Source organism: Copadichromis virginalis, linkage group LG7 (assembly GCF_057382275.1).
Source record: "Copadichromis virginalis isolate Kocher_CV1m ecotype Utaka linkage group LG7, C_Virginalis_male_GT1.1, whole genome shotgun sequence".
Taxonomy (NCBI): domain Eukaryota; kingdom Metazoa; phylum Chordata; class Actinopteri; order Cichliformes; family Cichlidae; genus Copadichromis; species Copadichromis virginalis.
In genome coordinates, this window is record NC_140624.1 from 34,949,696 (window position 1) to 34,961,559 (window position 11,864).

General features: G+C 41.1%; 1 protein-coding gene across 1 annotated transcript in view; it reads left to right on the forward strand.

Moving 5' to 3' along the window:
• Positions 1-10,086, forward strand: part of LOC146705500 (MAM domain-containing protein 2-like) — a 29,369-nt gene extending 19,283 nt beyond the window's left edge. Inside the window, exons 7-15 of the mRNA XM_085463181.1 lie at positions 1,225-1,318; positions 1,664-1,810; positions 3,423-3,542; positions 3,675-3,817; positions 6,094-6,190; positions 6,337-6,495; positions 6,573-6,826; positions 9,564-9,648; positions 9,744-10,086. Coding sequence (XP_085319307.1) covers positions 1,225-1,318; positions 1,664-1,810; positions 3,423-3,542; positions 3,675-3,817; positions 6,094-6,190; positions 6,337-6,495; positions 6,573-6,826; positions 9,564-9,648; positions 9,744-9,790 — 1,146 coding nt within the window. The 3' untranslated portion in view covers positions 9,791-10,086. The remainder of the gene's footprint in view (positions 1-1,224; positions 1,319-1,663; positions 1,811-3,422; positions 3,543-3,674; positions 3,818-6,093; positions 6,191-6,336; positions 6,496-6,572; positions 6,827-9,563; positions 9,649-9,743) is intronic.
• Positions 10,087-11,864: the final 1,778 nt, after the last annotated feature.

Here is an 11,864-nt window from a genome sequence, read left to right on the forward strand (position 1 = left end):
TTAAAGTTTGCTATTGAGGTATATAACAAAAACCTCTTTGAACTTTAGCAGACTGCCACGGTCACCCATACTTTGCACGGAAGAAAACAACTTGCCTGTAAACACTGAGCAGAAGAGAAATTGTGAACTTGCAAACCAAAAAACAGAGAACCTTTCCCTTCAAAGGGAAAGTTGCACATTTTAAAACGTGTTGGTTGCAGTGGTGAGGCCCAACTTTTATGCCTTGATATGGCCCATTGCAAATGCAGACAGCTGGAGACCTGGTTGAGCAGTCATTGCTCTTATACTTATTTGAAGACCCCTTGAAGTTCGCTGCCGGGAGCACATGTGTAGCTGGCGCATTGAAATGTTAATTCTCAGCAGACAAGTATATGCAGTCACAAAAAAGGCAGGCACATGGACATTCACAAAGCAAACCCTAGTGCTTTACTGACTTTACTTTGAAGGTGAAAGTCCTCCATTTGTAATTTGGATTGCACTTTTTCTATCCATCCATCCAAACAAAAATACATTGGAGAGCACATCTCTAGTGTCATTGGGGAAATATAAAAAACATTAATTGTGCTATCAATTGTGTTATTGTTTGACAAATGTTACATATCTTTTATGTATATTTCTCTGTCTCTATGGCCACATGCAAGAGATGATTGAGTTGGATTTCACTGAACGTCTCTGTTATTCACATAATAGTCAGGATTTTAACTTTTAAAATCTTTAATTGTTCCGTAGCTTTAGTCGTGTAGTATTAATTGAAAGTACAAGTTTCTGACAATGTAAAAAAAACAAAAACAAAAACCAATCAATGAGTGACTGTTTTAAACTGTGACTTGGATTTCTTTCCATGTGTACGTAATATAGTCGCCAGTGTATCTACAAAGGGAGTAATACGAGTAATCTATGTTAAGGTAGTCTTAATTGATAGATTAATTGATAAACTGCTTGCGGTCTCATAGGTATACATGATGACCTATAACACAGATGTTCTGGTAGGCAGTAAACTGGGCAGGGTTAAATGCAGTGACTCTATGTTAGGTTATCTTTAACTTCTTGTGCTTCCATCATTCGTCTGACAAATGTTTTTGTTCTTTATTTGGTTTTAAAAAGTTTTTGGGGTTTGACTTAAAACTGCTACTAAACTACTACGACTACTGTGCATTAACAGGTAAATATGAACACATCTGTGTGAACACATAACGACCTACAACTTTGTTTATGTCCCTTTAGGTGGTCTTTGAAGTGGCGTTTAACAGTCCACGTGGCGGACGTGTTGCACTTGATGATATTTCCTTTTCTTCGCAGTTCTGCACCACAGACACTGGTGAGCTGCAGATAAAGCCCCTTATTCTTTCACCGCTAATGTCACCAGTAAAATAGTCAAACTTGGTCAATCTTAAGCCTCCAAATTTTAAGAATTTAAATTAATTAATATCTTAAAGCACCAAATCCAAGTAGCAGTAAAGTCATAAAGTCTTTCATATATCAAAATTTGGGAGTTTGCATGTAGATTAAGAAGATGAAAATAACCATGATTAATATAGGATTAATCCTACAGGGTCTACAGATGTTAACATGAAATCGAATACAAATGTTTAAAGGACTGAACAGGAGCCACAAAAGTGTTTATCCTACATTAACCTGCGGTTTCTGTGCATTTATTCTACAGAGCCAACTTTTGACCCCTCTATCGCCAACTGTGATTTTGAGTCTGGTTTCTGCCTCTACACCCAGGAGCAGGCGAAGGAGTCACCGTGGAGAAGAGTCTCCGTGAAGCCCAACATATTCAGGAATGGAGACCACACCACAGGAGCAGGTGGAGAAACAACATCTGACCGTGGACTTCCACTGTTTAAAGTGGACTTATTACACTTTTCTGTATTTCCTATCATATATAAAATGTGACAATACTGTTAAAAATGGCCCAAGTTTCAAATAATAGGGTAAGCTGATGTGCACGTAATTATGCATGAATCATGAAACGCATTTAGAGTCCGAGAATAACAATACAAGCAGAATAGGTCAACTGTGAGGCTGCCTCAGAGAGAAAGTCCTGATTTTTTCCACCACCAAAGAATCCTTTTTGTTAGCAAAAACATCTAGCAGACCAGTACTCGTAAAACATCTTTTATTCTACCATATCACCCAGGTTTCCTATGGGCAACACATAATTGGCTTGACCATAGAAAACCCACATAGAGGCCCCAAAGAGCAAAACTGGTATGTGCCCTGGATGGGTACACACATGTGGAAAAATGTGGGTTTGCCTTGCCTAGTTCCACGGTTTATCCACACCTACTCGCAGTGGGCCCAGATGTGCTCTACATTTCATGCCAGTACTGTGGGTTTGCCCACAGCGGCCTCATACAGGCCCCAAGAGGGCACGTTTGCTGGGTAGTTGAGTTTTCTTGAAATTTCTTTAAGTAGTCTTTGATAATAGTTCTCCAAGCTTTGTGACATCGAGGGCATTGAGAGTTTTCCTTTGGATGTTGGCTTTTGTTTCATTATCTGCAAAGATGATCCCCCATTGCTACAATAATGCTGAGGTCCTGGGAAGGCCAATCCATGGTCTATAGTGCTCTGCTCCATTGTGTGTTTTTCATTTCCCTTTCTTAAGACTGGCACTTCCACTGAAACCATTACTCATAAGTCTTAACAGAACAGTGTAGATCAAGTGAAAGGCCAGATGAATTTCTTAGGTGCCATGTCAGGTGTTTGGGGGATTTGTTTTTTGTATTTCCTAGGACATGACTTTTAGCTGTTTATCACCTGTAGATAGTTTCCTCCACTTTTCTCCACTTTTGGTCTGAAAAATATTATTGTATGCCTGTCGAGTAACAAAGTGCCAGAAGATTAAAGAGTTTAAAACTGGCAAAGTTGTTCGTTATGTTTAGACACAGCACTGGTTCATCTCAGTGTTAAGTGGCTTAAACAAAAAAAACAAACAAAATATTCCTTTTGTCAGGTACAAAGATTGGACTAAAAACTGCGTGAAAAAGCAGCCAATGGTCAAAGAAAAACTTTGAAATACCCCCAGAAAGCTGTTCAAGACCACTTTTAAAAATACAAAAAAGTCTGGCTCCTTCATAAAGAAATGAAGGCTTTTACACAGAACTGTAGCTGGTAAACCAAGTGAACCACAGAGCATTAACAGCCTGGTATTGTTCTCATTAGACGGTGGATGTGAACAAACATCAAAGCTGTGAAATTTAGGCCAGCGTTTTGGTGGTCTGTCGGCTTTTTAGACATTTCTTTGCCTTCACGTGGCGACAGCATCCATGCATGCAAACAAAGCACAGTTTGCCACTGAAAAACAGTTGAGCAGCAGATCATTACCAGGTGTGAGCAGTGATGGGAACGATCACAGCAAGCAGATTCCGAGGAAGAGAGAGTTAGCAAGAAAATAAAATGCTGTCTTCTCCCTCCAGGATCTTTCCTGTTGGCTCACTCCCGACTGGGCCCACGCTCCGGCTACGTTAGCCGCCTCATCGGTCCAACTCTAGCCGGGAACATGAAGTACTGTCTGACATTTTACTTCTCTTTGAGGGGTGAGCTGCACCCTGAAACTCGACAGATTCATATATTTTCCCTGCATGTTGGCATTTATTTGAAATGTGTGAATCTTCTGCTGGAGCTGATCTGAATGATTCACCAACCAGAAATAACTCTGGCAAATGCAGGTTTCAATCAGACGGACCAGGCTCTGGCTGTTTATCTGCTGCATGCGAACGGCAGCCAGGAGAAAATCTGGACTCAGGCAGAGAGGTCGAGGGGAATCTGGATCGCAGCGGATGTCACCTTCCAGACGTCACAGTCTGCCAAGGTCAGCTATGAGGAAGTGGGGGGAAAGCACACATGTGTGAAAGAATAAACAAGGAGTTGGATAAATATATATCCACCTCCTTGTTTATTCTTTTATATATATATATATATATAAGATAAGATAAGATAAGATAACCTTTATTAGTCCCACACGTGGGAAATTTGTTTTGTCACAGCAGGAAGTGGACAGTGCAAAAGTTATGAGGCAAAAATTAGAATACAATAAGAATAAATACAGTACACAGCTGTACAGAATAGAATAAAATAATATACTATATACAGTAGAATAAAATAGAATAAAAATATACAATAAGATAAAAATAGAATACGAATGCTATATACAACTGAGTAAAAATACAACGATGCCAGAAAAGATTATTGCACTTAGTGTTATTGCACATGTGTGGATGTGTGTGTTTGTTCAGTTAAAGTCTTTGTTGTGGAGTCTGACAGCAGTGGGGAGGAAAGACCTGCGAAATCTCTCCGTCCCACACCGTGGGTGCCGCAGTCTCCCACTGAAGGAGCTGCTCAGTGCTGTCACAGTCTGCTGCATGGGGTGGGAGATGTTGTCCAACAGGGATGACAGCTTAGCCGCCGTTCTCCTGTCACTCACCACCTCCACTGGGTCCAGAGGGCATCCTAGAACAGAGCTGGCCCTTCGGATCACCCTGTTCAGTCTCTTCCTGTCCCCAGCAGAGATGCTGCCGCCCCAGCAGACCACGCCATAAAAGATAGCAGAAGCCACCACAGAGTCATAGAAGGTCTTCAGGAGTGGGCCCTCCACCCCAAACGACCTGAGTCTCCGCAGCAGGTACAACCTGCTCTGCCCTTTCCTGTAGAGGGCGTCTGAGTTATGAGTCCAGTCCAGTCTGTTGTTCAGATGAACACCAAGGTACCTGTAGCTGTCCACAGCCTCAATGTCCATACCCTGGATGTTCAGTGGTTGCAGTGGAGAATGCTTGTGCCTGCGGAAGTCTACCACCAGCTCCTTGGTTTTACTGGCGTTGATCTGGAGGTAGTTCAGCTGGCACCAGTCCACAAAGTCTTGAGTCAGTCCTCTGTACTCCTTGTCGTCCCCATCAGTGATGAGGCCGACTATTGCAGAGTCATCAGAGAACTTCTGCAGGAAGCACTGGGTGGAATTGTGGGAGAAGTCTGCAGTGTAGATGGTGAAGAGGAACGGAGCCAGAACCGTTCCCTGTGGGGCCCCCGTACTGCAGACGACCCTGTCCGACACACAGCCCTGAGTCCTCACATACTGTGGTCGGTCGGTGAGGTAGTCCAAAATCCAGGTAGTGAGGTGATGGTCCACTCCAGAGTTCACCAGCTTGTCCTTCAGAACCGAGGGAAGAATAGTGTTGAAGGCACTGGAGAAATCAAAGAACATGATTCTCACAGTGCTTCCAGCGGTCTCCAGGTGAGCGAGGGAACGATGTAGGAGGTGAATGACGGCATCATCCGCTCCAATGCCAGGCTGGTAGGCAAACTGAAGTGGGTCCAGTGATGAGCTATATATATATATATATATATATATATATATATATATATATATATATATATATATATGTGTGTGTGTGTGTGTGTGTATGTATGTGTGTCCTGGTTGACCGTTTTCCTGGAGGAAAAGAGAAAAATGGAGGGCTGAAGATTAGAAAGCAGTGAACAAGACAGGAAGGAGAGAAGAAGGAAAGAACCAATAGAAAAATGGGAAAAAGGAAAAGAAAGAAATGAAAGAAATGAAAGGAAGTGAGAATTGTAATGCACAAGCATCAGTACAAGAGGGAGAAAGAGGGAAAATGTGCAACTGACAGAACTGAAAAGAAAAAGTGGGAACAAGAAACAAGGAATTGATTCATTAATTATGATGGAAAATGGGAGTAAATACGGGGGAAGAAAGAAAAATGAACGACAGAGTAAAGACTGTGAGAAATAGATAAGAAATACACTGAGAAATGAAGACAATGCTTCAGAGAGGGAAAGATAAAAAGGAGAAATTGTTTTTTTTTAAATTTACTGCTGCTGTAGGACATCATCATCACATGTGCTGCGTGATGAAAATAAAGTCATTCAGATGGCAAGGTGCTCAAAGGATTTCTCTACACTGGCTCAGTATTTCACTCATGATTCATTCCTGTCCTAACTGACTGACTAACTGAGGCTCGCGCACACACCAGCACCAACCCAAACAAAGGGTTATGGTTAAAGTGTCTTTGGTTGGGATCAATCTTTAAATCTGTAAACACCTCGTGACTCACCGGTTTGTCCTGTGTTGTTCAGGTGGTCTTCGTGAGCACCTGCAGGAGTTTCTGGGACTGTGGCTCTGTGGCTTTGGATGACATCAGCGTGAGCCTTGGAGACTGCGAGCTGGTGGCGGGTAACAGCTACAAAAAAGCACAGAGAGAGAAAGAGATGTTTTTATTTTATAACCCTGCTTTCAAAGAAAAAACCCTACTAGCCTAAAAACAAGAAGCTGGAACCCTGCTTCTTCTCTTATTCTGCATATTGATTTTCCTCTTGTAGGCCTGCTGTCGTCTCTTCTCCCTGGACGCTGTGATTTTGAAGCAGGGTTGTGTGGTTACACTCAGGACAAGAAGAGCGACGCTGCTGACTGGGAGAGGAGGCGAGGGGCCACACCGACCTCATACACCGGACCCAGAGGGGACCACACGGCGGGACTTGGTGAGTCACCTCTCCTTTTGTATAAATTGATCCTTTCAGTCATTATAAGCCCCTGACCTACACTGTGTGCTCCGCAGGATACTACCTCCACCTGGAGGCGTCGCCGATGCTGCCCGGCCAGAACGCCCGGCTGATGTCCCGCACTGTGAGAGGAACCAGGGGACGGCACTGTGTTAGCTTTTTCTACCACATGTATGGGTCGGGCACAGGCCAGCTTAACGTTCGCATCAACAAATATGGAAAGGAAGAGCTGCTGTGGCAGAGGAGCGGCGAGCAGAGCATCGCGTGGCTGAAGGCCCAAGTCGAGTACCAGTGTCACAGCCAGCATCAGGCAAGAGTGGAAATAACTTTCTCCTTAATGCAGAAAAATTTATTTTAAACAGTTTAGATGAAGATGGTGGTGGATGTTGACTGGCAAACAACTCACTTGTGGAACACGTGAGGACAGAACTGTAGAGGAGGGGCGATGATCTCAGTTTCTCTAAGAAGCCGTGCTGAGAAATGAGGATCACTTTAATGTCACTGAGATGCTTTAGTGCTTTCATTTAGCCCTCAAAAATACAAGGCCAGAATTGGCCCTGCAAAGACTCCAGTGTGGCCCACTAGACTGCTTCAGAAAAAATGAAGGAGGTTATGCATTTCTAGAATTTTAACTAAAGTAGTTAAGTAATAGATAAACAATTACATGACAGAAAAGTGACCGCTTAATAAATCCAGGACAGTCTGCGCAGTGAGCTACAAGAACGTTTTCTGTAATTTTACATATTTACCATGTAGAAAAACTGAAGAACCAATGTTGTTGAAACTGCTCTTCTTTCTCTTATATTGAGATATCTCAGGGATTAAATGTGTAGTTAAACATATTTACACTGATAGAAAGATCAAAGTGGGCTCAACGTGCTAACAAAACAACTTTAAGTTACCTCTTCATTATACCACTTAAATCAATAACATGTTTCATAAGCTGTTAAGCAGCATAACAAACTAATTCCTGATGTAAAAGTGAAATGATGTGTCTTTAATTTTATTCTTTAACATTATTTTCAGTATCTGACAGGCATGAAAATAACAGCTCAGTGGTTCTGCGAGAAATTTAAAAAGGCAAAAGCAGAACATATATTTTCCTTTTGATAACAAAAGGGATTTTCTTTTGGAAAGAAAATCACCCCAGTGTGGTCTTTCTGACTCCACTGTGATGAAACTCGTCTCCACAGCTCGATGTCTTTGAGATTTGGCACAGAAGAAGATGTTTTTGTTTTTTTTACATAGCTTCAGGCTTCTTTTCAGTTCGACGGCTTTCTGAAGACTGTCATTTTGAAACCACACACAACCAGTGGTACAGAGTCATTGCCCAGGAAACAAAGTAGCCTATAGGAGACTGTGTCATGGAAACATGGGCCTCGCTTTAGTCTCGGTAAGATGAACTCAGTTCGACATCCTCTCTTGAACTATTCTGCCTTCAGCATCAGCTTTGCCCCTGTCAGCCTGCAGGTTCAGTATAATTGGTCCTGCCTGGACGCATCACTGTGCAGACTGCATGCACACGTGGGTGTGCCAGAATATACTGAGTACCTAAAATCAAGAAATTACAACGTTGAGTGAAAGACTCTCGAGGTGAATGGATCTTATCTGCAAACAAACTTTAGCACATTTGATCTCATTTATCCTCTGTTCTGGGTATTTCAACATCTCGGCTGTTTTTATTTGGCTAAATGAAAGTTTCAATAATTAATTTCGCTCCCCTTTGCTCTCTCTTCTTTCTCCCCACCACTCCCCCACCCAGTCGAGGCAGATGACTGCTCCTTCATGAGCCAGCCTCTGTTGGACTTCCCTTCATCTTAAAAGGGATTTCTTCCTCCCCACATTCACCAAGCGCTTACTCGGTGTTGCAGGTCTCACTCTAATATTGTAAGGTCTTTATCTTACAATATAAACACATTGAGACGAGGAGCTAAAAAAAAAAACAAAAAAATAAACTCATTCTCATAGGTTAGATATGAAAATATTCAGTGGAGTAGGAATTGTGATTAAAAATCTATAAAGAACATTAAAAATAGTAACAGTAAAATTCAATACTGCTGTTAATAAGACAAGAGATTAGTGCTGCAGAAAATTGTTAACCTGGTGATTTAGCTACTAAAGTAAGTACTGAAGCTTTAAACCGCCTGAGTCTATTTGTTTTATTAGCTGCAGTTCCACAGTGTAAAAGAGACTCAACAGCAGATCAGTATAAGTCTAATACATTCATGTGTCACCAAATTAATACATGCACATTCCCACAGTTTTGGCTTTATTCAGTGGTTTTAGTAACGTAGAGCTTAACCTAGCACATATAAAATGTATTCCCTCTGCAGATAATCTGAAACTTGCATAAACATGCTGTAAATAAAAGAATCAGTGAAAACGTGGTACTCCCAACCTGGCCATTTGTTCAACATAGGTTACCATGGTGATTTAGCAAAGTTAAAAAAGGGCCACTATCATGATTCAGAAAACTCTGACTTTAAGCTCAGCCTTGCTCGCTGAGCTGTTAATGTAGCACAGACCTGCATGATCGTCATCCGTGCAGGTCTGTGCTGCAGCGGTATTAGAGCTTATTTATAGGATAATTCAGTCTAACTTGGAGGTAAAAACAGAGCAGGTGACTTTAGTTAATTTGCAATTATTTATTATAACGACTCGTTCATGATTTGAATCAGAGTCAGAGTGCCTGTTATTGTCAGTGCATTGTAAAATACAGTGAAACTGAAGAGCTATTTCTGCAGGTGTTTCAAAATAAATAACACACAGCATAAAAAAAACAAACAAAAAAAACATTAATAAATTATTAATAACACTAATGACACAAAAAGTATTTTTTCTTACAGAAAGTTTCTTGAATTTTGAAACATGGATGGATAGCTCTCTGTATTATTATTCTTGGGTCTTTACTTTACAATTTGAAGCACCTTGAGGCAGCTGTTGTTGTCATTTAGCACGGCATAAATAAAACTGAAGGGGGGGGGGGGGTGTCCACTGCTGACCTGAACTTTCTTAATCTAAACACTTTATTTGTCCTTTTGTCCCAGATTGTGTTTGAAGCGATCAGGGGTTCTTCAATAAGGAGTGACATTGCCATTGATGATGTTATTTTGGAAGGTGGACCTTGCCCAGGTAAACAAACTGAAACATCCTACAAAAAAAGAAAACATGCAATAAAGGATTTCAGATTTGTCACAACTTCCTGCTTACTTAATTTTTTCCTTCAGAAATGGGGATCAGCACCACTGTGGGAACCTCCAATGAGATCGAGTAAAGTGCAAGGAGTGAAAACGGCGTATAATGCTTACCCCCCCCCCCCTTCCTGTTTTTTGCACATTACAGACAACTCAAAATGTTGTTGAGTCCTGACTCCTGCATGTCAGTCTAAACATGTGGACAAAGGAAACTTCTCATGTAGTTTCTCTCTTCTTGGAGCGACACATATCAGTCATTTCACAGTCAGCGTTTCTCTGCACTGTAGCAGCAGTGAGCATGTGTTTTTCTTCACATTTGTATTGCATTAGATTAATGCTCATTGCTCAAATAAAGCGAGGACGTTCTTTAACATGAGTTGCTTTTGGTTCTCTCTGTTGATGCCTGGAGTTGGATACAAGAAATATTGTATTTTTCTGTCACCTAGTGGGAATACAGCATAGCATACAGGGTCATTTATAAAGGAACAGTGTGAGGGAATTGAGATTCCTTCTCAGGCGATTCAACCTGCAGTCACACCTTGAACCATGTCGCCTGAATAATTCTTATGGTGGGTAAATGACTCTACGGACCTCTTCCAAGGTGACAACCACACTACAGGTTAAATACCTGAGACTCCCCATTAGCTCTGAAGTTTAGCTGCCTTCAACTTAAACCCTTAAGTCTGCAGTAAGAACCAACCTCATAAATTAAAAAAAAGAAAAAAAAAAAAAAAAGAAGTTACATCAGAGGCTCCACACTTCTGTTTTTCCTACACAACCTGTTCATTAATCACCTTAACTGACAGAGGAACAGATGAATGGTTACCACAGATATTCTTATGAAGGGTCTGAAAGCAAATCAGCTAAAATCCTGTGGTCCAAACAGTGGACTTCATAGAAATGTTTTTTGGATTTAAGTGTGGCTGTTCTCATGACCATTTCCCCCAGTTTTAACCAGATTAACTGGTGATTCTACAGTGGAACATGGACATTATATTAGCACTGCCAGAATATTCCTGACTCCAGATATGCTGATGTATTCTCATACACACACCGGTCACATGCATGCGTAGGTAAGCGCCCTTACATGGATCCTGTACTTGTATGAAGTCGCCCACCTGATGTCATGGTAACAGAGGTCTGGTTCTTCGCTAATCTTGGATCGCTCCAGCTTTAAGCCTGGAATTGTCAGAGTAACCTGCGAGTAAATTAAAAATAACACAAGATGTCATGTTTACGCATCGGTAACTGTAACAAAAAAATGGAAACAAAGGGAAGATTTATCTTGTTCATACACCTCTCCAGAGCAATGTTCCCTCTAATTTTTCATGTGTCTGAGCGAACACACAAACTCCCTGAGCGGTCCCTTGGACCACTGTGAGCATCAGCAGATGTGTGCACTGTGGTCACGCCAGCATCCAAGTTACATAGTTTATTAAAATAATCAAATTACAGCATTTATGTTTGACTACTTTTAATTAACTGCTTTAGCCCACTTACAATGAAAATGTTAAACAAAAATTCTTGTTCATGACCTGTGTAGTATGTTAACACAGGAAGTAATAATAATACAGTCTGCAAAATACAGTATATAATGACCAATGTTGGGCAATTAATTATATAGTTACTTCTTCAAAAAAATTACTGAGTTTTGCAAACAGCAAAGGTTTTTGCTGCTATTTACCTAAAAATGCAGCCAAGACGTTTTTTAAATAAACATTTCAAACTATTTACAGAATAATCAGCTGTTCTGCATCAAATTTGATGCCACACAAATTATTTGTGCCACTCCAAAAAAATAATTTCTCTCCACTATGAGATAAAGGAGAACAACAGCCTGATACCTGCAGGCCTGACAACAGGAGATGTATCACTCCTGTAACACCTGTAACATTCAGCAGTCGCCTCATTGTTCTGACACACACAACAAAACTATTGACTACACTACACACTAACTACACAAGATTTCCCATAAACGTCGCAAATCTCTCACATCTCAAAACACTCCTAAAACTTCCTCCTTCCTAAACAACTGTTGCCATATCATTTTTCGATTGGTTGACATGGTACATTTTTCGACCAATAGGAAAGGGTGGGGTGTTTTGGTTTTGCTCACGGGTGGAGAGTGCTTTCGAGCGTTTTCCTTATAAAACG